Raw genomic sequence first — 26,407 nt, 5'->3', positions numbered from 1 at the left:
CCATTCCTGTATTTTCTCAAAACTCTTCATCCTGGAAGCTCACTCCTCTCCTAGATGGTCTAACACTGCTCCCTCTAATGGTTGATTTCTCCTAGAACTTCCATTTTAAGGAGAAAACCAAGTCTGTCATGTCTTTATTTCTCTCCAGGACATGGCTTTCTCACTGGCCTCCCTCCATGCTGGTCACCTCACATCTCCCCTATCCCTTTCAACTCCACTTTCTGTGCTGTCTTGCCAAGTTAGAATACAAGTCTCTTAAAAGCAGACTGTTTCCAGCTGTGTGACCCTGGGCAAGTCACTTAACTCCCATTGCCTAGCCCTTACTGCTCTTCTGCCTTGGAGTCAATACACAGTATTGATTCCCAAGATGGAAGGAAAGGGTTTAAAAGAAAAAAAGGGCAGAGACTGTCTTTCTGCTAATGTTTGTATTCCCTGAGATTTATACAACACCTATTCAACTGTATATACATATATATCACATTGAATTTAGGAAGAAGAGTCTTCCTGACTACAGACCCAGCACTCTCTCTACTGCACCACCTAACTGTCCCACCTCTAAATTCATCTTAAACATGTCTACCAGATTAGTCTTTCTAAACTCAATTTTATCTTGTTACTAGACCAGTTTAAAAATGAAAAACTCAATGGCTTCCCACTGACCACAAATCCCAGGTCCTATACAATGTCAGATCGCCTCACCCTCTCTTATTCATCATCTCAAACTTTAGGTCCTTTAATTTCCTGGTAGGTAGATGAAAAATACTAGTTAAGATAAGACTCAGCCTTTTTGTGGTAACATGGACCCTTCTGTCAGACTGGTGAAGTCTATGAATTCCTTTTCAGAATAATCTCTTAAAATACACACAATAAAATACTTGGGATTTCAAAGGATACTAATTATATTGAAATAAAAATGCAATTTTATTCTCCTTCAATGTCACAGATTCCATGAAATCTATCCCTGGACCCCAATCAAAGAACCTAATGAATTATATGAATGAAAAGCAAATATTTCAACGGACAAGGAGGATTTTAAAACTCAACAAAGAGGGTCCCTGGTCAATTTCTCTCCTTTCTCTCTACTTTAACTCTAGTTAGCTAGATGGCTCAGTGGATAGAGCACAGGGCTTGGAGTCAGGAACACCTGAGTTCAAATCCAACCTCAGATACTAGTTGTATAGGCTTAGTTACTTTACCTTTTTGCTTTTAATCCACTAAACACGGAAATAGCAAAACACCCTGGTCAAGAAAACCCGGGGGGGGGGGGGGGGGGGGGCAAGGTGGCTCAGTGGTTTGAGAACCAGAAGGTTCTGGGTTCAAATTTGACAGAAGATAATTCCTAGCTGTGTGACCCCTAGACAAGTCACAACTCCCATTGCCTCGTCCATACCACATTTCTGCCTTGGAACTAATACACAGTATTGATTCTAAGCCAGATGGAAAAGGTTTTTAGGACAGGACAGGGGACAGGACAGGACAGGACAGGACAGGACAGGACAGGACAGGACAGGACAGGACAGGACAGGACAGGACAGGAAAGGAAAGGAAAGGAAAGGAAAGGAAAGGAAAGGAAAGGAAAGGAAAGGAAAGGAAAGGAAAGGAAAGGACCCATGGACTGTATTTGTATTGGCATGCTATGGGCCTCAGTATGGAGTCTGACATTGAATAACACCTTTAACTGGAGGTTTATGAATATGTAAGATACTTTACCTATTTGTTTTTCTCTATGGCAGTTTTCCTCTATTCATTTTCTTGTTTTCTACTAACCTTCAGATTAAAGAAAAAAAAAACTGGCTTAATGGAGAAACTGGGCTCAGATATACTCTTCCCATCAAGGGGTCCATGGCCAGATTTCCAGGAGTGAATGTTCTTGGATGGAAAATATTTCATCTACATTTGCACTAAATAAAAGTTATTATTTCCCTTATTTAAAAAACATTATCCTGAGAAAAGGTCCACTGACTGTATCTGGCTGCCAAAAGAAGTCCAAGACAAAAAAGGTTAAGAACCCTTTTCCTAAATGAAATCACTTTCCCCTATTAAAAAAAAATTTGGGTGAGTCAACAGTCTTAAAAAACAACAACAACAACAAAAAACATAAAGGAGAGGTCCCAGAACTTTATTTCTGTGCAGCTCCCTAGTCTAAACTTGATTCAAGACTCATTTATTTTTAAAAAGACTGCCATCCTAGTAGACATACTAGTAGACATGTAATCACACTTTTCTTTAGTACTCTCCTCCCCCACCTTCACCATTCACATTTAAATTCACATTTTAAATCACTACTTCTTCCTCAGAAGGGAGGCAAGGTCAATCCTCAGCACAGCAACTTCAGAGATTAGAAAGGTCCAAACTGACACATCTCAGAATAAATTCAATCCAAGAAAGACACACAATGGAGAAATTCACAAAAGCTATGTACCTTTTCTAAAACAACTCCAGCCAAGCAAGAGATAAACATTGTTATAACATAAACACACGCAGGAACATCTCACACACACACAAAAACACCTTGCAGCCCCGATTTCGCGTAGATATAATCAAGATAGCTATATCTATGTCTATTCGATAGCGATAGAGCTCATTCATCCATATTATACATACAATATGTATATATATTCAATATTTATAAAAAATATTCATATATCTATATTTTAGAGAATAGCTATATCTACTGATCTATATCAATGCATATGTCTATCTAGATATTGATCCAAGCATCTGTTTTTAAGTCTTCTTACCCCAAGTGGGTTATACCACATATGCTTGAAAACACTCCTAAGACCAAGCCGTCCCTCCCCCTCTACCTCCACACCTATGTGGATCGATATAGGATACAAGTGGAAAGACTGCACAGGAGAGTCAAGAGGTTCTGGGTTCGAAGGGGGGACGAGGGCGAGATCTCTCTCTCGAAAGGAAGGATAGCATTGAAAGAAAAAAGGCAGGAATTGAACATTTCACCTCATTTTCTTTTACCTGGAGATAAAAGGCCCTGGAGGAGCCCAGGGCCTTTCGTCACGGTGTATGCCATTTTGGGGACAGGGATGGGACGGACAGGTACAATACGACATGGAAGAAATGTCTGTGTTCCTGTGCCTTCACTGCCCAGCCCGGGCCCCAGAATCTTTAATCCTACGAATTGCTTCATCTCCCCAGCTCTCAGTTTCCTGCTCTCTAAAATGGAGCGAATTTTGTCGCCGCTCCCGATTTCATTTATTTCAAAAAGCTCACCATGAGAAAAGGGCTTTGTAGCCTGAGAATACTTTAACCAAGTTCATTGGTGGAGTCTTCCCGGGGGAGTCCGTGGGAGGGTTCGCCCTTTCCCCACCCCACCCCTCGTCCGGCCTGGCGTCTCGGCGGGCCTCAAGTACTCGTTCTCTCACCTAGCAATGCAGACCAGGAAAGCGCTTTGGGGCTGAAGCGCCGCATGGGGCGGGGGTGGGGGTGGGGGTGGAAGTGGGGGTGGGGATGGGGGTGGAAGTGGGGGTGGGGATAGGGAGAAGCGCAGCGCCCTCTCGCCTAGGCCAGGGGTAGGCTGCCCGGCCTGGTCCGCCCCACAACCTAGTTTTCAGCTCCCAGGGAGCTGACCTACGTGGTCTCCCGGATCCGCACATTCCAGCTCCAAGAGAGGGCCCGGAGCGCGGAGGGGAAGCCCCGGAGAGACGCGGCCGTCGGGCCCAGCACCTGCGCGATCGCGCCGAGGCCCGGCCGTCGGCCCGACACCTCCCACGGCTCCCTCGGACCTGCGCGTCCTCGGCCCAGCCTAGTCGCAACCTGGGGGCCTCATCCCCCTTTCCTTCACCTTCCCATCACACCATAGCTCTGCTCACCTCCCCTCACACAACCCGCCGCGCTAACGCAGGAGCCTCCAGTCACCGAGACACCGAGACACCGAGACACCGAAACGACCGAACCGGCGGCGCCGCTACCACCGCCACCGCCGCCAACCCAGTAGCACTTACGGCTTCGGCTCCACGTCTCCTCCCACTTGAGCCCGAGAGCCCGCTCCCTACGCGCGCCCATTGGATGCTGCCCGTTGTGAGGCCGCCTTCTCTCCTTACCCTCCCCGCCCCGCGCACCGAACGTACTCCAGGATTGGCTGCTAAAGCCTCTCGCTCCCATTGGGCGAAGGATCCGCCCATCTTAGCTTGAATTCTATTCAGTTTAAATTTTACTTTTATTAAGTGCTTAATGTGTACAAGGCCCACATATTGGGTACTGGGGGTTACAAAGAATACAAAATAGAAAAATTAAAAAAAAAAATAAACTGTCCCTGCCCGCAAGGAGCTTACATTCTTCCGCGAAAAAGGCAAGCACGGGTATAGTACTCCAGCTTAGTGCCCTTAAAGTCTCCCTCCCCGTCTTCTATTCCCTGGAACCTTTTCTCCTCCTCCTCCTTCTCCTCCTCCTCGATGCTCCTTCTCGCTTTGGCTCTCCGGAGCGGAGGTTTTTCGAGTTGAAATCCTCTGATGAATGAATGAAAAAGCATGGATTATGCACTTACTACGTATGTGCCCCAGGCGCCTATCAATTACAAAAGTTAGGCTTTGCTCCAGTCTACGTGGAATCTAGAAGCCCCCAAACTTGTAGCCTAGTAAAATTCCATGACCCCCAGTTTAGTTAGCTTAAAGGTGAAAAGCCCCAACTTTGGGAGCTTCTAGATTCCACGTTGACACTCCTCCCGAACTTACATTTGAATAGGTGGCTACAACTCTTGGAAGGAAAGGGTAGTGGTTAGGAAGGGGAGTTTGGGCAAAGACGAGGAACGGGGAAGGGTGGTCTCGAGGACTGTGAGACCAGCTATTGCGCCCGTTTTCACACCCTCTACCTGCACATCTCTCAAATTACCTGCTTAGGTCCTGCTTTTCTGGTGAATGGCTAGAAGGGAGGTGAAGTCCGAGGTCACCTCCCTGAGAAGTTCCTCCCAAAGATAAAAATCGGCCGTTTGGTTATGATGATGGGATCCCAGGCTGGAAGGGGGGCGTGTGGGGGGCGCGGAGATTCTGTTTTTAAATGCTATTCAATATAGGCTTGGTAAATGACCAGGAGGTATTGGGTTTGACCAAAGAAGAGACTCGATTCTGGTTGGGTCATCGCAATGAACTAAGTTTTGGACGATTATCTAGCCTTAAATTTAGCAGTGATTTCTGAAAGTTCATGAAAATTTTTATGCAATTGCTTCTTCCACACCCTAAAATTTGTTACTGTAATTTGATCTAATAATAGAAGGGGGTGGGTGGAGAATTCTTTATTGGACATCCAGTTGATTTCGCAATTCCTAAGAAGTAGACTTAATCTAGGAAATAAAAAATTAAAAAAAAATAATGGCATCTTGTTTCTAAGTTATTAATTTTCAAGACCCCTCCCCCCATTTCCTTCCCAGTGAGGTTTCTTTTATGTTAACAAAACATCCAAAACATTCACTGAGTTGCCCAACCTTCCTAATAAACAGCTCCTATTTGTTTAATTGGATTACTCAGACATCTTCCAGAGCTCCCCAATGCATAAGCTGTGTATTATGTGAGCAAGTAACTATCTCTCAGGGTATCAATCTAATCTACAGAATAAGAAGAGTTAAAGTAGATGATTTTCTTCCTCTAAATACTCTTCTAACTCCAGCTTCTTTTTCAAACTTTATTAAATCATTCATTCAGGCTGTTTTCATTCATGCTATTCTCCCCCCATCTCCATTCCCCACCTTCTACCCTTTTGGCTATACTCAAAACAAGGCTGTCTACAATCATTGGCTTCCAATTCCTTTTTTCTCATTCTTACCTCTCTTCAGTCTGACTTCCAACTTCCATCTTTCAACTAAAAAAGCCCTCTCTAGTTGCCAGTGATCTCAATGGCCAAATCAAATGGTCCTTTCTCAATATTCATCCTTCAAACTGTCTCCTTAATATTTTCTAATCCCTAAATTTATGTGACACTAGTTTATCCTGGTTCTCTTCCTATCTGGTCATTCCTTCTAGGACTTCTTTGCTGGGTCTTCATCTGTGTTTGTCCTGAGCCTACTTCTCTTTTCCCTTTATACTATTTCACCTAGTAATCTCAACAGTTTCCAAATATTCAATTAAATGTATTCTAATTATTCTCAGATCTACTTATAAAGCCCTAATTTCTCTGCTAACTTCCAGTTCCCCATCTCTAACTGCCTTTTGGACATTTAGAACTGGACATCCCATAATCATCTTAAATTCTCCAAAACTGAACTCATTCTCATTTCCCTTTAACCTTCCCCTCTTCCTAACTTTTCCTTATTTGTTGAGCCGCCCATATTCATAACCTAAAGGTGCTGTCCTCAATTCCTCATTCTCCCTCTCCACATCCTAACTTTTATAAAGTCCTTTGGATTCCACCTTCCTAACATCTCTTTTATACATCTCCTCTCTAACACATCTCCCACCCTGATGCTAGCCCTAATCACCTCACCCCTGGGCTTTGGTACAAGCTTTCTGCTTGGCCTTCTTCACCCAAGTTTCTCTATCAGCCAAAGTGATCTAAAGCAGCCAAAAGTACAGCTATGATCATGTCACACACATCCTGCTCCTTCCCCCCTCCCATACAATAAATGATGGTGACTCCCTATTGCCTCCAGGATCAAATGTAAAATCCTCAAAATTCTTCAAAACCTGAAAGGTTTCCAGTCTTATTAAACCTCACCTCCCTCTATATGCTCTATCATTATATTAAGTGACTGGATTCCTTGTTCTTTTCAAAAGACACTTCATGTATGACTGCATTTTCAACTTAAGTGTCCCCCCCCCCCCCCATGTCTGGAATTCTCACCTCTGCCTCCTGGCTGCAAAAAGTAGTTCTCAGTGTCAGTGCTTTCCCTTTGAGATTATCCCCAATTTCATCGGTATAAATCTTGTTTGTACATATTTTCATGGTGTCTTTCCCCATTAGATGATGAGCTCCTTGAGAACAGGAGTTAATTTTGCTTTTGTGTCCCCAGCCCCCTTAGTAAAGTGCCTGGCACATAATGCTTAAGAAATGCTTGCTGACTTGCTTCCTTGCCTTTTTGGCTCAGGTGCTGACCACTCCTGACTACTCCAACTCCTCCTAATTCCCTGATTTTCCTTCCTCCAACCTGCCAACTTCTTGCAGAGCTCTAAATCATTCCGTCAGTCACACAGTCCTCAGTGTAGCAGCAAAGGGGCATATCATGCAGGAATCACAGGATCATGAATTCTGGAGGAAGCTTAGAAATCATTTAGTACAACTGCTTCATTTTACAGATCAGGAGAATGCTGCTCGGAGGAGCTAATGGCATGTCCATAGTCATACCTCCTGCTTCCAGCTCTAATAGATTATTTCCCAGGAAAAACTGGCATCACCTTCAGTCTCTTAAACTGGGTACCAGCCTTCTATATCCTGGGCTACCTCTGCCATCTACTGGCCAATTCCATAAGGCCCTCAAAGCTTTTTTGGGGGGTTAGGGGGTGGGGGAAGGGTGGTGTCCCTGTGAAAAACAGCTTTGTACCTGTGGGAGAGTCAGTGGAGAGTAGATGAGAAGGGAGCTGGACTAAATGGATCATCTATTAACATTTCTTCCAGCTCTGATATTCTATATTCTATAAGGTCTCTTTATTTGACATTCTGTGTTTTAAGTCCCCCCACCCTGACATTCTATATTTAGCATTCAATATTTTATTAACAGCCAGCACTGCATGAGGGGCATCTTGGAAGAGTAGACATAGAACCGACCTTGGATCCAGGAAGACCCGAGTTCAAATCCTCTGACAACTACTGCTTCTCCCCTAGCCACTCTCCAAAAAGGCACAGAAGATGCCCACTTCCAGGCTTCCTCATCCACGGAGTTCTCTTTGCCAAAACAATCGGTCCCTATCCATGACTTGTGAGAAGCGCCGTGTTTGCCACAGAAACAACAGGAAAGTGTTTCTCGAGGAGTTTGCATTTTTTTTTTCTGGAGGGATATAATTCCTGTGCATGAGTATGATGCAAGGAAATTTGAGAAAATGTGTCGGAGGAATGGAGGGGGGAGGGGGGAAAAGAGCTTCACCTAGGAGGGGGGACCTGAATCTTCAAGGAAGATCACTCTGATGGGCAGAGATCAAAAGGGAGTACATTCTGGGCTCCCAGTACAGCTTGTACGTTCTCCTGGAGGCAGGAGATGGAATGTTGAGTTAAGGGAACAATTAGCCCAGTTGGCTAGAACACAGAGTTCATGAAGGAGAGTCATGTCCAATAAGACTGCAAAGGCAAATTGGAATCAGACTGTGGAATCCCTTAATTGTTTGCATGTGATTCTGGAGGTGCTTGGGAGCCCCTGAAGTTTTAGAATAGGAAGTTACATGTTCAGAAGACTGGGTTGGGAAGATTCTTTTGACAGTTGTGTGGAGGCTTGGTAAGGGGAGAATCCAAAGAGGAGGCAATTATAGTAATTAGCAGAAAGGGGATGAGGTTAGAAAGATTTAGGATTATTCTTATTCCTATTCCACCATGATGAGTGGAGAGAAGGGCACGTGATAGATTTTTTGGGAGACTGGACAGAGTTTGATAATTGATTACAATAGGGGGTGAGAGGCAGGGATGAGGAGGTTGAAAATCTGAGTGACAGAAATAAGTTTGGAAAAAGAAGGGCTTTTAGTAAGGAGAAAAATTCTGTTTTGAGTTGGAGTTGCCAATGAGACTTGGGGGGGTTCAGGTGTTTGGAAAGGTAAGGCTGGAATTTAAAGAGAGTTTATAATAGAGTATATTCTGTTTACAAATATATATATATACACACACACACATGCATATCTGTTATGGAGACTAATCAGGAGAGAACCACCCCAGATTTCTTGGACCTTGAGCCACCTCAGTTAGCCACGTGCCTTTTGGCTCTAGGCTGAAGGCCTTGGCACTCTGGGATGATGCCCTAGATCCCCATTGGCAAAGTATTGGCACTCCATTCCCCTTCTTCCTGGCACCCAAGGACATTTTTTGCATGCCCAGCCCTCTGTACAGCCACCCAAAGGAAGCACTTCCTCCCTCCACTCTTTGGGGTAATGCAGGGGGTTCACAGGCAGCTTAAAATTCCAATCTGGGCATGCAAACCTTTGCCAATGCTGCCCTTAGAGGGTCCTCTGGTCCCCCTGGATAGTGAGGATTGGAGGGGTGGAGAAAGAAAGCACTAATTTTAGAAGACATTTCCACTTTCTCCCAGACTTTTTTTTTCTCCAGAATAAGCATGTATGGAAACTCCTTCCCTGGGAAATGGGGTGAATGGCCATGGCTCACCCCTGGCAGTGAGCATGGGAGATGCCCAGAGGAGCCTGAGCTAGGCCTTGGACCCTGGGCTGCCTTCTAGGCTTTCTTTCACTAATCCTAGGTGACCAAGAATTAAAAATAAGAGAAGGACTTTAGTGGGGGGGAGTATCTACTCCAAAATTAGGGAGTCCTTCTGGAGAAGCCCTCAACAGCTATTTAAGTGCTTTTTCAAAGAGAAACAAAGATCTGACCTAACTTGCCAGACAGTATAGAGCTGAGGTAAAAGTGAACTAATCTAATAATCCCCCATTAAATGTTCCTTTTTAAAATGTTTTAAATACCAATCCCACCCCACAGAGTAATATAATGGGAGTTATAGTATTGCTTCAAATTTGTCAGCGTGTATGTGTGTATAAGAAATAAATAAATGTTCTATGCATGATCTACATCCTACATTGAAGACTGTTTCTCTTTTGAGAGAAAAGGCATTATCCATCCTCAGCTTTAACTAATTTTCCACGAGACTCCAGGGAGTGGGCATAAAGAGAAAAAGATCCTGATTCAACTTTTTAAGGGATGAAGTACCCCATCCCCCACCCCCTGGGACTGAGCCAGGTGGGATCCCTTTGGAGAGGGAGGGCAAGCAATCACAGCCCTGCTGAGCTCAGCAGATGGATATGTTGTTGGTGTGTGTGTGTGTGTGATTTTTTTTAAACCCTTACCTTCCCTCTTAAGAATCAATACTGTGTATTGGCTCCAAGGCAGAAGAGTGGTAAGGGCTAGGCAATGGGGGTCAAGTGACTTGCCCAGGGTCACACCTGGAAGTGTCTGAGGCCATATTTGAACCCAGGACCTCCCATCTCCAGGCCTGGCTCTCCATCCACTGAGCTACCCAGCTGCCCCCTGTGTTTGAGTTATCTAAGGAGAACTGATATTTGAACAAAGAAGGAGTTAAGATGATCAGAGGAAAAAGTGTAAAGAGAAAAGATGAGAAAAGATAGAGTATAGGGCACACCCATACCTGTGGGGCAGAAAATGGTACCCGGTTCATTAGAGGAGATGGAGGATGATCAAATGGGTAGAAGGACATCCAGGAGAGAAGTCAAGGAAATGAAACATACCTGAGAGAGGATGCTGAAAAGTCCAGAAAGCTTCAGAGATCAAGGGAAGCAAGGATAGAAAAGGCCATCAGATTTAACAATGGCTGATCTTGGGAAGCTTTGGGAGCACAGTATCAGGAAAGAAAGAAGATCAAGAGTCATGTTGCAAGGGGTTGAAAAGTAAATGGGTGGAAAGGAGTGGAGGTAGTAAATGAGGGAGTTTGGCAGTGGTGGGGAGAAGAGGCAGAGAGGATAATAGCCTGAAGTGGTTATCAAAGGAGGAGATCCAAGTATTTTTGTTCTGAGTATTTGTGGACAGCAAGAAGGAAGAGAATGGAAAGAGGGCTGGGGATTGAGGAGAGAAGGGAAGGAGAATGGATGTAAAAACACTTTGAAGACTGTAATGTGTAATTCTTTTGAGAACTGTTGGTTCTTTTTTGACCATTTTCCCCAGGAGAATGACTTTTATTCTTACGTAGTTCTTCTAGTTGTCTGTATATCTTGAACATCAGACCATTAGTGATATTTGATGTAAATTTTCCCCCCAATTGAATGCATTTGTCCCTGCTTACCTTGTTTTAATTTTATTCCTGCAAAGGTTTTTTGATTTAACATAACCAAAATTAGCATAAAAAAAAAACAACCTGTAATGTAGTGGGTAAATGCCAGGAAGGTTAAGGAACTGTGGTGAATAGACAGAGCTGACTGGAGGCAGGGTGAAAATTCAAACAAAGAGAGAACCCCCTGAGAAAGAGCACTAGAGCCAACAGGCACAGAAAGAGATAGATACCCAAGAAGAGAGCCAGAGAGAGGAAGGAGCTTTCTAAGGGAAAGGACCCTGAGAGCTGGAGAGGAAAGACAGATGGATAAACAAAGAGTGGAGTCACACACCTACCCAGACTCTTTCCTGGAGGAGACCTGAGCACCAACAAGTAGCCTGCAGGAAACCAGGTCCATTGAAGAAATGGTGCCAAATGGAGTCACAAACTGATGAGGAGTCGGAGATTCAGAAGAGAAGGAGCCATCACCAGATGGAAACAGGAAGGGGAAGTAGGTCCAATAGGGAGCCATGATGTGAGAAAACAACCCAGACATACTGATTTACTGGTACTTTTAGGCATATGGACTTGGTGGGTTCTACCGGAAAATAGAATCTACCAGAGGGGAGGGGTTGAGAATTTGCAATTCTCTAGCAATCCTGAATCCTTTCCTCCTGAAAGAAATGCCTCCCAGGGTGGTGCTGTAAGTCCAGAGGACTAGATGGGATCCTAGGGAAGGTGAGGCTCACAGATGGGAAAGTTCTTTGACTCTTTGGCAACATTGAGTTCTTTGCCCCTGGTGGAGGGGCCCCCATTCATTAGAATTGAACTCTATTGGTCCATAGGCCAACACCTACACGAGGCAGAAGGAAATGTTTTGACCATTTATGGGCTCAGGTCAGAATAATTTATGTTTTCTGCCAGGTCAAATAAAAACTCTTCCACATCCTTTGCTATTTTTAACCTGAGTATATATAGGGAAGACAAAGGCACTTTTAGATATGACACAAATACTCCCCAGAAAAAACAAATTCTGATGATCCTAAGGGAAATCTTAGGTGGAGGCTTAAGCCAAGTTAATTATTTATTAATATTATTATTATATTATATATTATTATTATAATGATTATTATTTTTTAAAATTTAAAACCTTTACTTTACATATTCGAATCAATACTGTGTATTGGTTCCAAGGCAAAAGGGCGATAAGAGCTAGGTAGTTGGGGTTAAGTGACTTGCCCAGGGTTACAAAGCTAAGAAGTGCCTGAATCCAAATTTGAACCCAGGACCTCCCATCTCTAGGCCTGCCTCTATCCATTGAGCCACTTATCTTCACCTCCACCCAAATTAATGGTTACTGAGAAGCCCCTAGAACTGAGTCTCAGGTTCTAGTCACAGGTTCTCCTAGATTCCATCTGGCATTCATTTCTGCCCACATAAATGAATGGAAGACATTAGGACTTGACAAGTCATTATTGATTGGTTCTCTGTCATGTCTTATATACCCAGGAAAGACAGCAAACACCTCTCTTGTGATTGTTCAAAAATTGCTGCTTCTATATGACAAAGAGTTAACCAATCCCCCATATTTTTCTCTTCTCTTGGACTCTAGTCAATTAAGCATTTCTTTGATGGTACCTGCATATTCACACTGTTCATCCTTTGAAGAATAAGCTGTGACTTTCCTCTCAGAAGGCAGAGAGCCCCAAAGATTTGCTCATTTAGAAGTGAGGGATTTGAAGAGACTCCTAACTTTTTTAGGGGGAGGGGGTGTGTGTGTCTATCTCATCCGGACTGGAAATACAGAAGTGACCCTACTATTGATCTCTGGCACAGAAGTTTTGTCCTCCATTTCTGGCCTGGGTTGGTTTATCCCTCCCCACTTTAGGCAGCCGGAGGGCCCCCTGATCCGGGAGGGCCCCATACTGGTGCCAGACTTTGTGTGTATGCCTCCATCAGTTTAACCCAAGCCTCAGCTTCCTCTGGTAGCAAAGATTACAGTTATACACACACCTGCACACTCACACTTACTATTCTTTTCACCACACTCCACTTCCATTCAAAACCACCTTTTGCCCATCCAGCTTGCCCATCCCAGTCCCAGAAATCTTCTGTTCCAAAAAGAGTAGCAAGGTTGACACAGGCTCACATCCTTTCTGAAAGCAGTTCTTTGGGGTTACTAGAGCGATCTCCTGAACACACCAGGACTCTAATTGGTGGTCTATCCATTTCCTCCAATGGCTTTTACAGAGGCAGTCTCCGTGGTGCTAGGGTTGGGTATATATATATATATATATATATATATGTATATATGTATATATATGTATATATGTGTATATATGTGTATATATGTGTATGTATATATATATTTAAATATGTATATATATATTTACAATATATATATCTTCTTCCCTTTCCCCAAATGATAATAATCTCAAAGAGACTTATTGTGGCTTTTTTCCCTTCAAAGTTATCCTTGATAGTCATTTTATGGTGGTATGACCTATATAGAAATATTAGGAAGAGAGGGACTAAACCCTCTTTACCTCTCTCTCCACTCTCTCTCATAAAAAAGTCACTTATTCCCACAGCTTCCACTACAACCTCCATTCAGGTATCTCCCAATTCTTTACCTTCAAACTTGTCTTTCTTCTTCTCTGGGTTCCACTCCACTCTCCAGACTTTTCCCCACCATACTATAGCAGCTTTCTCACCATGGAAGTTCACTTTGCTCCTGTAGCCTCCTCACCTCATCCTGGAAACTCACCCTTACCTCCAACCTTCTCACAATGCAGATATACTCCGCCCTTACAGCCCTTTCCTCTGATTGGTTGATTCCTCCCAGAATCTCTAATTTGAGGAAAGTGTCCCAGGTCAGCCATAGCTCTCTTCTCCATTGGACTCCATTCTTGAATCTTCAAGCTTTCTCCACCATGCCTCTGTACAAGAGTCTTCTCCATTGCCGCTTCCTTTTATATGTTATCTTTCCCCATCTTGGGTCCTTGAAGGCAAGGATTAACTTTATTTCTGTTTGTATTTGTATTCCCAGGGCTTAGCACAGTACCTGGCACATCATAAGCACTTAATAATAAATGTTGATTGACTTGACTTGGCCTCCTGCTTAAGCTCCAGACCCTACCACCACCCATCTCCAACTGCCAGTTGAACATTGTCAGCACATCCAAACCAATGTTTCAGTAAAGTTTCTTATTGTTCCCCCAACTGAATAAAAGACATCCATGGAGTATTTATTCCAGGCATCCACTATTAATTGGAAGGAAAAAAAATGAAATAGTTCCTGCCCTATAGGAGCTTACCGGGGGAAACTGACTATGTATACATAACACAAGGTAACTGGAAGAAGAAGCATTCACTCTTCTTTATGGCTTGATTATTTCTGTCTTTGGTACCACCATTCTCCAGGTCTTCCATGTTTGAAAGGTTAGGAGTGTGTGACCTTTCCTCTGCCCTACTCTTTCCTTCTCCACGACACCTCTTGTGTCCATCCCATTTCCCAAAAATCGCCACTCTAACACAAGTGCTCATCATCACCTCTGGAGATCATTGTAGCCAACTCCTACCAATTCTTCTTCCTTCTGCTCTCTCCCCACTCTAATCTAACATTCATACCACTTTCAGACTCATTTCCCTTACATATAAACCCAGACGTGTTGTTGCCAAGCTCCAAAAGCTTCAGTGTTTGCCAGATATCTATTGTTCAATGTTGGTTTTTGTTCAGTCATTTTCCAGTCATGCCTGACCCTTCATGCCTCCATTTGGGGTTTTCTTGGCAAAGATTCTGGAGTGATTTGCCATATCTCCCTCCAGTGCATTTTATAGATGAGGAAAGTAAGGTAAACAGGGTTAAGTGACTTGCCCAAGTTTCTGAGACTAGATTTGAACTCAGGAGGTTAAATCTTCCCAGCTCCAAGCCCAGTGTTTTGTCTACTGCACCAATTAGCTGCCCCAGGAGCTACAGAACCATGTTCAAATTCCTTAAGCTGGCATCCAAGATCCTCCATGACCCAGCACAAAGCTAACTTTCCAACCTTATCTCCCATGACTTCACTCCAAACACTTTGCTCTAATCAGACTAATTATTCTTACAAACTGTTTTCCAGACAAATATGATGTGTTTTGTGCTCTATGCCTATTGTACTCTCTCCCTGAATGTTGTTACCACCCATACTTTAAAGCCATCTTCCCAAGGAAGCCTTCCCTGATTTCTTTTCCCTACAGAGCTCACAGAGCAGATTGTTGACATGACTATAATGCCCTCATTACTATAATGATGGATTTAGAGCCAGAGCCTTTTTTTTTTTTAGGAAAGAGTCCTGCCATGCCTTACCTTCCTCTTGCCTGGACTCTCTTCAGAGTTCTGCTCCTCTCCTATTACAGTGCTGCTCCCTCTCCCTGTTTGATCTCTTTATGCATGTAAGCTCTTTGAGTCTAAAAAATAGCATTTGCTTGTATTTATCTCCCGGGGCTTAGCACAGAGCTTGGCATATGCTTTGTCTAACCATCTTATATTAGCTCATTTTTAGACCAACCATTTTTTTTCAGGGTCATTAAGTGCTACAGGGAATAGAGTACTAAACCTTGTATCAGAAAGATCTGAGTTCAGATTCAACCTCAGGTATTTGTTAGCTATGTGACTGCCTCAGTTTGGACTATAAAATGAGGGTAATCATTGCACCTGCCTCCAGAGTTGTTATAATCAAATGAGATATTTGAAAAGTCCACAGTGTCTGGCACATAGTAGGTGCTATATAAATGCCAGCTATTATTATTATCATTAGATGTGGAAACGGAGTCAGGGTCACCTAGCTACCAGGTGCTCATGATAGAATTTGAATCTGGATCTTCCAAGCTATGTCTAGCACAATTTCTATTGAAAAAACTGCTTTTTTTTAGTGTTTTTTTTTTGTTGTTGTTGCTGTTGCCCACCGTACTTAAAAAGATCAAAATGTATCCCTGGGTGATCTTTTGACTTGCAGGAAAATTGGACTTCAGTGGGGCAGAGGTAGACAGTCATCCGCTGCAATCTCTCTTCCAGTCGCCAAAGCCCAGCGGCAAGACAAAAGTCAGGGTGGCTGGTGATGGGTCGGGATGCAGAGGACGAGCTCCGTGTCTTCAATGTCCGACCTTCCACCGCTTTCGTGGCTGCTGGAACAAATTGTTCTCATCTGCCCCTTCCCCACGTGCCTGGGGTAGACATCCCCCGACTCTCTGATGGGGGTGAGACCTGGTTTAGCCGGCCTGGAGGGAGAGTTTATCAGGGTGAAACTGCACGTGCTACTGTTTCTCAGAGCCACAGCTGAGAGCTGGGGGGCAGGGGGACACCGAAGGAGGATGAACAGCCCTGAAAAAGGCTCAGCGAGCCCTCACGCTGGATGCTTCCCTGGACCTCATAGGCCCTGGCGTTTTTGTACTGCAGTTGTCAGTGCTTCCATCTCATTCCCTTATTAAACTAAGGCTTATGAGGACAGGGAATGTGTCTTCTCTAAAATGTGTATCCTCCCCCTCCCAGGCCAACACTCGGCACCCAACAAGCCCTTAAATGGTGGTTAAATTGAATTTACTAACTTCAAGTCTTTCAGAGACTAACTGACCGAGGGGAGGCACAAATCTAGCGGCTGAAGAGAGAGAGGGTCAAGCAGAGAGCCTGATGAGGTTGACGGGATCTTTTTAAGAGATTTGGGGCTGTAAGGACCCAGAGAGTTCAATTCCTTTATCTTCCAGATGAGGAAAGTGAGTTCTAGAGCAATGAAGGAACCGGTCCAGGATCCTATCACTGGTAAATAGCAGAGCCAGGATTTGAACTCCCCACTCTGGAACTGAAAAACCTCTCCATATGTAGGTTGAAGTTGAGCGCTCCAGCCTAACTATCTGAGCTCTGTTCCTAGAGATTGTTCACAACTTTGGGGGAGAATCGGGTGGTTTTTCCAGCCCAGACATCTGGCCCTCGGTTCTCCTACTCCCTTGGCTGGACCATGGAGAGGCTGTGGTTGACTTTGGCATCCTTGTGCCCCTGCTGAAGGACTGACCCCAAGAGCCCAGCTGAAGAAGACTGGGAACCATGACAGCTGAGAGAATGGAATGAGCCCTTTCTCCAGAAAGGAGGGTAGGACCAAACTCGTATGTATGCACAAAAAGCAATAAGAGCAGCAGATAACATCCGGCATGTTCAGGTCTGAGCCCGGTATTCTATGACCCTCTCCCACCTCTCCTTCCCCCCTCCCGGCTTGCCTGATGGAAAGGGAAAGCTTTTTGTTGGGATCATGGACCCCCATAGACCCAGCCCATTCTGATTCTTGACCCTGGCCAGGGAGATTTTGCCAAGTCATTTCTGATTTGTAGTGGAAGGGATAGGAGGGGAAGCTTTCTGGAGAAGGATCGTTTAAGATAGATCATGAAGGATGAGCAGAATCACAGGGCCGGCAGATGGAACATCTGATTCCTTCCCCTCGTCTTAAAGATGCGTAAGTGAAAGCCTAGGAAGAGAAAAGGCTTGTGCAGAGGTCACATGGGTAATTAAGTGGAATTCCTGCCCAGGTCTTCTTACTTCAAAACCATTTCTTTCCAGTCATGGGATGGCTGGGAACCTCAACCCACTCAAGCTATAGAGAAGAAAGAACCAGATAAGAAGCCTAGGCAGATAAGGCAGAGTAATAGGAGTTCCCCTTGCTCTTCTGATTTAGTTTTGTTTTCTTCTGTATGTTAAAACAAACAAACAATTTATTGATTTTTTCCCCCATATCACTACCAAATAACCCCAACAACCCCACTCCCACCCCCCTTAAGCAAAATCCAACTTTATAACAGATAAGTTTCATCAAACACAAACAAAATCAACAATTTGACCTTGGAAACCACCAACCCTACAAACAGGTTTCCTTCTCAGAACCAACGAAGTGGGAGGTTCACAAGAGAATCTGGCAACAACGTTCCCACAATAGAACATCTCTCCAGGAGAGAACCTCAGAACATGGCTCTTAGCATCCTGAGGTAACTAGGGAGTCAGAAATTACTCACAAAAAGGTAAGACTGCTCGAAGCTGGAGGGCTCACTTTGTACCCCCTCCGAAAAACCACTGAAAGCGTGCGGCTGTGATGCTGAACTCACACAGAAGATGTTCTAGAACTTCCTAGTCAGCATCCTTTATTCCATGGTCCGCACCCCTCTTTGCCTTGACTTAATATCCTCTGCTAGCCCCCTGACAACCCTTGGGTGTTTGGGGATCCAAGACTCCTAGGAGGCCAACTGGCTACCTTCTCTGTGTATCCAAATCCCCTAGGGCTGGAGTCTAGTTCTCGAGGGGACAGAACAAATTAGGTGGCATTTTGAGACCTCAGAATGCATGGCAAAGCTCCGCTCAGGGTGGACACACGGAACATCTCTCTCTGCTCTGCTGCTCTGGGAGCCGTTTCTTTCTGGAGTTTCCTGTAAAGTCTTTCTTGGCCCTTCTCCAACAGTTTCCAGTGGCGTTCTTCAAAAGGCGTCTAGGAAAAAGGAAAGACAAGACCATCACTGTACCAGAGCCTGGGCTCCCACCTACTTCCCCCAAGGGAAAACTTAAGATCTTCATGGGGTCCTAGGGAAGATCCCTGGCACAAAAAGTGGATTTTAGGTCACGTTCTCTGCTGACCAGGACAAGTTTTGAGCAGAACAACATCTTGGCTCCATTGGTTTGATTCATTTTAAAGTTCCATCCAAGGGGCGGCTAGGTGTCTCTGGATAAAGAGCCAAGCTTGTATGAAGGACCTGGGTTTAAATCTAGCCTCAGAAATTTTCTAGCTGTATGACCTTTGGTAAGACCCTTAACCCTATTTGCTTAGCCCTTCTCTCTCTTCTGCCTTGCAACTGATATTTGTACCAATTCTAAGACAGAAGGCAAAAGGTTTTAACAACAACAACAAAAAAGTTCCATCTAACAGTCATCTTACAGCATGTAATTAAGCAGGGACTTGGATCTGCTGACCTAGGAGGCTCCTTCCTGCTCTAAATCTATGATTGGATGAATTTCATTTGTAAAAGAAAGATAATTATGTTAATGTTACCTCCCCCTGAACTATTGAAAGATGCTTTTTACTGGGGAGTGTGAGGATATATCTCACCCAGCCTGGAAGTGCAGTGACCACTCACAGTCTGACCCTACTACCCATCATCACAGAAGCTTTTAGCTATTCTATTTCCACCTGGACCAGTTTGCCCCGCTTTAGGCAGCCTTCACTCTCCATCCTTCCTTCTGTCATCTGCCTGGACCCGCCATATTGGTGTCATGCTTTGGGCCACTGTGACTTAGAACTCTTGAGCTTAAACAATTCACCAGCTTCAGCTTCCCTTTTCCACCATGCCAGTCCCCAGAAGGTGTTTTATAAGTTTAGCCTTCCAGAAATACTACTGATGTCAAATTGGCTATGGTATAGTATATCCTCTCCCCTGATCTGTACCCTGTTGTATGGTGGTTTGGCCAAAGTACAGTCCTGAGTCACTTATGGCTGGAAGCAGACCCCAAAACTCCCATGTGGACCCCCTGAAACCAAGAAAGGCAACTCTGAACATCTTCCTGTATTGGTCCCTGTAGGCTAATTCATCCTTTCTATGCTAGTCTCCAAGTGCTGTAGAAACACGATTTTTAGCAATAAAGCCCTGAAGGGCCTCCAGGACTCCTACATTTGGCCAGTTCAATATGAGCCCAAAGCTGGTCAACACAGCCCTTCTCTCCTGGGAGTAGCTTACCTTGGCCCTGAGCCATGCTTCTGATTCTTGCTTAGCCTTCCGGAATCTTGCCTTCAGGCGATCTCTCTCTCTTTGGCGCTCCTCTATTATCTCCTGGATTTTTCTCTCCATCTCTAAATTGCGCTCATCTTTAATATCAGCTTTGGCTGTATGGAAGTCCAGCTTCCTTTTTTCCTCAGATCTGGACAGAAGAAACAGACCAAAACAAAACAAAACAAAGAGAAATGAGATGGAAAGGATTAATCCCTTTCTTCACAGCTAATAATAGCTAACATTTATATCACACTTGCTTTGAGCCATGGACTATACACTAAGCACTTTACAGATATTAACTTCTTACAATGACCAGACTTGTTTCCACAATCCTTTGGGTTGTCTGCAATCATAAAACTTCTGAGATGAGTGTTCCGTGATATAGAATCACAGAGCATTCCCGATAGATGGACCTTTGTGGTGGTGAAAGGAGTGACTAATTGGGAAAGGAACCCTGGATTCATTTTTTATTGGGATGTGCCAATGGAGTCAGGTAATGAGACCATCATCTCCAGTTTATGGGTGAGGAAACTGTTCAGAGTCACTTGGTGGAAGGGCCAAGATTCAAAGTTGCATTTGACCTTGTCCATTTTCTAAGGCATCCTTTCTATGGCATGATGGTGCCTCTTCACAGTCTCCAAGGAACAGCAACAAGCAGAATGAATGGAAAGGAAAATGGTGGCTCTGCTCATCTGGCTATGGAGACTATACAGCTCTGCTCTTTATAGAGTCAAGACCTGAAGGCATTGAGTGTGTGTGTGTGTGTGTGTGTGTAAAAAGCATGGAGGCTTGGAATCAGAGTTCAATATTTGGCTCTAACACGGGGTTTTAGGTAAGATATTTAATTCTCTGTGGATAATAATACTTGCCCAAATAACTACAGGATAGTTATGAGGGAAGAATTTTGTAAAGTCATATAAATTTGAATTATCAGTCATTTCTCTTTCTCTGATGCAAACATGTAACCTTTATTTGTTTCAATTGATCAAAATTCTTTCCCCCAAGTCAATATAATATCGGGAAAGTTTGAGTTCACTTAATTGAATTGGAATTTGCATTTTATAGTTAGTTGTTAGAGGAGACACTGGGCTTGGAAAAGTCAGAAGACTTAGGTTTGTCTCTATTCCACTAGATGACCTTAAAGGTAAGTTCATTTGACCCACTGGGGCTCTGGTTTCTTCCTCTGTCAAATGGAGGTGAATCATCCCTGTCTTTCTTCTCCCACTGGTATCTAAAGTCTTTTGTAAGTAGAGTTGTTGTTGCTCAGTCCTTTCCGTCATCACTGATTCTTCATGACTCCAGTTGAGGTTTTCTTGGCAAAGATACTAGAATGATTTGTTGTTTCCTTCTCCAGCTCATTTTACAGATGAGTAAACTGAGGCACTCAGGATTAAGTGATTTGTCCCAAGTCACACAGCTAGTGGATTGGAGTTCAGGTCTTCCTGAGTCCAACCTGGCACTCTATCCACTGCACCACCTAGCTGCCCATTTGCAACCATAGAATGCTATATAATTGTCAGTGCTGCCTACTTTATAACTCAGCAGAACTAAACATCCCTAATTCCCGACCATGTTATTCTGCTTGAATACTTCAGCTAGGAGGAAAGGGATGCTTGAGCTGTGAGCGGTGGATATCTTCTTCTGGAGCAGGAGGAGGTGGGGAGTGGGAAGTGGGAAGTGGAGGGACAAGTCAATCAAATGAGAGGAAATTCATAAAAGTGCTTAGCTTGGTGCCAGGCACACAATAGGAAGGCACCATATGAATGCTTATTCCCTTCCCTTCCCAGACTTCCCTAGCCAGACATGCTGACTGGCAAAACATACCAATGTGGCTGCCATATGCTGGTGATTCCATTCTGGCCCACTCCTAGAATAGACTAAGACATACGTCTCATTTTAATTTTTGCCATGTTTTCCAATGAGGCAGTGTAGCCTTGTGAAGATAGCATTGGGTTTGACATCAGACTTTGAGTCCCAGCCCCTGAACCTTAATAACTCTGGCAGCAATTCTGTGATGCTGCTTAGTATTTTCTTCCATAAAAAGAAAAGGATCTTGCTTTCCAACAGACAGTGTTCTAGAAAATGGCTTTAAATTCTGAGAAAACAGTTTTTAAAAAGATTGAACTGGAAAATATCTTTCCCTCTTTGCATCTCTCTTAGGTTATGTCATTCTGCTTTGTAGTTATTATATATTTATAGTGATTATTTATTAATGGTATAAGGCTTTGGGTTGTATTTTCAGAATGTTTTAAATTTTATCATGTATTTATGATTATATTTCATACTTTACATGCAACTTTATACTTTAATAGTTTTCTTTGTTAAAAGAGGGATGTATGCTAGTTCCAGCATGGCCTCATGTTTCTTTATCCATTTTATTTTGTCATCTATTTTTGTTGTCACAGTTGTAGTCATTGTTCTTTTTAGTCCTTCTTTGTTTGCATCACCTCATATGAGTCTTCCTATATTTCCTCAAATTTTCTATTGTTCCTTAGGGTGCAATAATTTAATTTATCACAGTTTGTTAAGCCCTTCCCTTAATGGTTAGGCACAAAATTTGTTTCTAGTTTTTTTGTTAAACAAATAGTGATGCTATGAATATCTTAATATGGATAAGTTTTTTTCTTGATATTCATGATCTTGTTGGGTCCCTGATGGGATTGATAGATCAAAGGTATGAATGTTCTTAGGAGTGTGGCCCAATTACAAATTATTTGCTAAAATAATTGCAACTCCATACGCAGTGAGTTAGTGTCTTTTTTTCCATATCTTTGTCAACCCTAACTTTATTGACATTCACCATTTTTGCCTATTTGATGGGTATGAAGTCATATTTTAGTTATATTTCTCTTATTTTAAGTAACCTTAAAATTTTTAAAGATATTGGTAGTTGGTAGTTCTTTTGAGAGCTGTCTTTCTTATTTAAAAATAAATTTTTATTGATATCTTTTGTTTTAAAGTTTTACACTAAATTTACCCCGGATCACTCCTCTCCTTTCTCCCAGAGAGCCATTCTATTCAACAACAACAAAATTTTTGAAAGAAAGGAGGAAGAGAAAAAACAAAAATAATCATTACATTTAAAAATCTAAAAATAAGTGCAATATTCTACATCCATGGGCTTACCATCTCTGCAAAGGAGTGGGGGAAGATACCTTCTAAAATGGCAAGAACTATTTTTTCATTAACAAAATCATAAATCCTTTATATAATTATTTCTATGATTTGGTTTTTGACTCAGTAATTAGTTAGTAATATTAGTAATTTTTTGCTTTCATTTGTCTATATATTTTGCATGGGTTTTGTTATTAATTAAAAGTTTTATTACATTATTGCTTGTAAAGATTGGGTTTGAGATTCTGCCCCTTTGCATTTGTTTATGAGTTCTCCATGAAGATATTCCCATAAATACAATTTTTCCATCCAACATTTTGTTCAATTCTGTAATTTCTTTGTTTATCTTTCTGTTGTATTTGCTACACTCTGACAGAAGAACATTAAGGCCACCTAAATTTTAGTGTTTTACTTTCTAGGTCTTTTGTGCATTTTGATTAGCTTTAAGAACTTGAATGCCATGCCATCCCATGTACATATATTTAATATTGATATTATTTCTTTATCTATGACAAGTTTAATCATAACATAGTTTTTTCCATCTTTTTCTTAAGCTATGTTTATCACTGCTTTATTTAAACTTTTGACTATAACTTCTTTTTGGTGGTGGTGGTGGGGTTCAGCTGACATATTTAGTAGAATATATATTCCATTTGTGGGCAGGGACTATTTTTTGCTTTGCCTTTTGTATATATAATTCAGGACCTTGAACATAGTAGAACTACATAAATTCTTGTTACACTGAATTTTATTACAGGGGACATCTAGCATGGAGCCCCTTTGCCATATCTACTGATAAGTCATCATTCTACTTCTGCTTCAACACCTGAAGTATTGAAGACCTCACACAGCCCTTTGCATTTCTAGACAGCTTTATTTGACTCAATAGGCATTAATTAAACACTTTTACTGTGCCTTACATTCTAATGATATAAAAACCAAAAATGAAACAGTCCCTCCTCTTAAGGAGCTTACTTACATTCCCTGGAGGAGCTATAAGATGTACAAAGAGAGGGAAATATGAGGTGATTTGAGGATGGAGAGAGAGGAGAATAACTTGTTAGAATTAGGAAGCCTTTGTGAAGGGGAGTAATACATGAGCTGAGCCTTGAAGAATATTCTGAGAAGGAGTGTCTGGTATGGGGGGATAGCCTGTATAAATGCATGGAGGCAAGAGATAGAATATTGATTTCTAAGTACAGCTAGTCATTTATTCACTTTGCTTAGAACACAGTGAGGGAAAGGGAGAAAGAATAAAGCTGTAAGAGTAGGTTGTAGCCAGATTGTGAAGAACTTTCAACGTTAGACTGAAAAGTTTCTTTTTTTTTTATCCCAAAGACATTGGAATTATACTCCTCTATGAGGGAGGGAACAGATCAAGTAACTTAATCATTCTCTGATAAAAGTGTCTTTCCTCATGGAGTAGGATGCAACAGAAAAAGAATTCACTGGGAATCAGGAAACCTGGCTTTTTAATTCCACAAAGAAGTGTACATGCAAAAAGTTTGAATGGATGGTATTTCCTTCTTTCCCCTATTATCTTTTGAGGAAGAAGCTTCCAGCTTTAACTGCCTTGCCTTCTCACCCAGCTTCCATACATTCATGAATGCATGGTATCTCCATCCCAAGTGGCTATGTAGAGGAGAGAATACACTCTCAATTGTGTGTGCGGATGGATGATATTGTTGTATTTCAGTCCTTGCTATACTTTCTTAGTAACAATCCTTTTATAAAAGCTAATAGAGGGGTAGCTAGTATAAGATTTAAATTAATTTCCAATAACTCCAAGTATTATATTTTATAAGGTTTATTAATAGTTATCACTTGAAGTAGAAGAAAAAAGAAATATAAGTAAAATGTGCATAAAACCTCTGCCTCTCACCTCACACCACCTCCACAAACAACGATCAGGGGAAAAGAGAGAGAGGGGGCAGAGCTACACAAAACTTATATCCTCCCTATGTTAGCACCTAATGTGAGAAGGAACATGGGAAGCTGAGATTTAGAGTCCTGGGGAGCAAATGCAATCCCCCCTGTGATTCCATTGGGAAATGAGCACGTAGAAATCTCCCAGTGAATCAGTACATATAACAAACTTGTATCTCTAATGATCTCTAACTAGAGGTACATACAATATTGCACTTTCTAAGGGGAAATTACACTAGGTAGGCACAGTGGATAGGACACCAGACCTGGAACTGGATGGACCTTGGTTCAAATCAGACACTTTCTAGTTGGTGTGATCCTGGGTAAGTCACTTCGCCCTGATAACCTCTCTTCTGCTTAGAATTGATACTAAGACAGAAGGTAAGAGTTAAAAAAAAAAAAAAAACTAATAGATGTTTAATTGGTTAACTGATCATTGGGGAACAAATTGGATGAGGCCTGATATATTAGAAACCATAACTTTTTGGGGAGAACTTGGAGGGGAGAATTAGGGACCACACTCTGGGGATTTGATATACTAGGCTAAATGACAGTAAGACCAGAGTCTCTACTACATTATTTTGAAATTTTGTTACCTTCATGCGGAATATTTTGGTTATGTGAAATTATGAGGTGATTAGGACATTCAGGTGGACCTTCTTATTGGTACTGATAAGTGATAATTCAATTATTTTGAAATTTTGTTACCTTTGAGCATGTGCAATATTTTGGATGCATGGAAAAAAAAAGCGATTAGCACACTTTGGTGGACCTTCTTATTGGTACTGATAAATGATCATTCCATTCAGAGCTGGGAGGGGCCTCAGCGATCATCTGATCCAATCCCTTTCATTTCAGAGTTGCTAATATGCATCTCTAGACATCTATCCTTAAAAAATTTTCAGGATCTTTGCAGTAAGAAGCTTATTAATCTACCAAATTCCCAGAGGAAGAATGAGAAAGCAGAATTAGAAGCCAGAACTTTTAGAAGGAGTCCAAGGACATTCCTGATAGAGTAGAAAGGACACAATACACTATTACGTAATGTCCGAGCTCCTGGGCAGGGTCTGCTACTAAAGGCATGAAATAATTTTAGGCAAATCACTTCCTATACATTTCCCATTTCTGCAAAAAGGGAAAGGAATAAGCATTTATATAAAGCTTACTATGTGCCAGGTTCTGAATGAAATTATTTTTTCAAATAGTGTCTCATTGGATTCTCACAACAATCTTATGAAGTAGGCACTATTAATACCTCCATTTTACAATTGGGGAAACTGAGGCCAAATAATTAAATGACTTTCAAAAAAATTTTTTTAACCCTTACCTTCTATCTTAGAATCAATACTAAGCATTGGTTCCAAGGCAGAAGAGAGGAAAGGATGAGACAATTGGGATTAGGTAACTTGCTCAGGGTTCCACAGCTAGGAAGTGTCTAAAGTTGAATTCAAACTCAGGGCTTCCTGACCAGACCAGAATTCTATACACTGCTCCACCTTACTGCCTTTGGGAATAATGATATCTGTACCTACATTATTTGCAACTCAGGATTGTTGTATAGTTCAAATAGATAATGTATGGAAAATTCTTTGCATCCTTTAAATAATACATATATGATATATATCATATATTATTATATTTATTATATATGACATATAATAAATAAGTAAATATGTAATTAAAATAAATAAGTAAATAACAGCTATTGTTGATATATTAAATTAATTAGTTCATTCA

General features: G+C 42.2%; 2 protein-coding genes across 4 annotated transcripts in view; both read right to left on the bottom strand.

Moving 5' to 3' along the window:
• RNF4 (ring finger protein 4) overlaps nt 1-13,876 on the bottom strand; it is a 76,699-nt gene extending 62,823 nt beyond the window's left edge. The window contains exon 1 of the mRNA XM_001373813.5: nt 13,489-13,876. The gene's annotated coding sequence lies outside the window, so the exon portion shown is untranslated. The remainder of the gene's footprint in view (nt 1-13,488) is intronic.
• CFAP99 (cilia and flagella associated protein 99) overlaps nt 4,154-26,407 on the bottom strand; it is a 192,241-nt gene continuing 169,987 nt past the window's right edge. For all 3 annotated transcript variants that reach the window (XM_056803661.1, XM_056803660.1, XM_056803662.1), the window contains exons 15-17: nt 19,598-19,778; nt 18,206-18,357; nt 4,154-4,466 (exon numbers count right to left, since the gene is read on the bottom strand). In XM_056803661.1, the coding sequence (XP_056659639.1) occupies nt 4,289-4,466; nt 18,206-18,357; nt 19,598-19,778 (511 nt within the window). In that variant the 3' untranslated portion in view covers nt 4,154-4,288. The remainder of the gene's footprint in view (nt 4,467-18,205; nt 18,358-19,597; nt 19,779-26,407) is intronic.

This window comes from Monodelphis domestica, chromosome 6, assembly GCF_027887165.1.
Source record: "Monodelphis domestica isolate mMonDom1 chromosome 6, mMonDom1.pri, whole genome shotgun sequence".
Taxonomy (NCBI): domain Eukaryota; kingdom Metazoa; phylum Chordata; class Mammalia; order Didelphimorphia; family Didelphidae; genus Monodelphis; species Monodelphis domestica.
The sequence above is the reverse complement of the archived record's forward strand: the minus strand, read 5'-3'. Positions and strand labels throughout refer to the sequence as shown.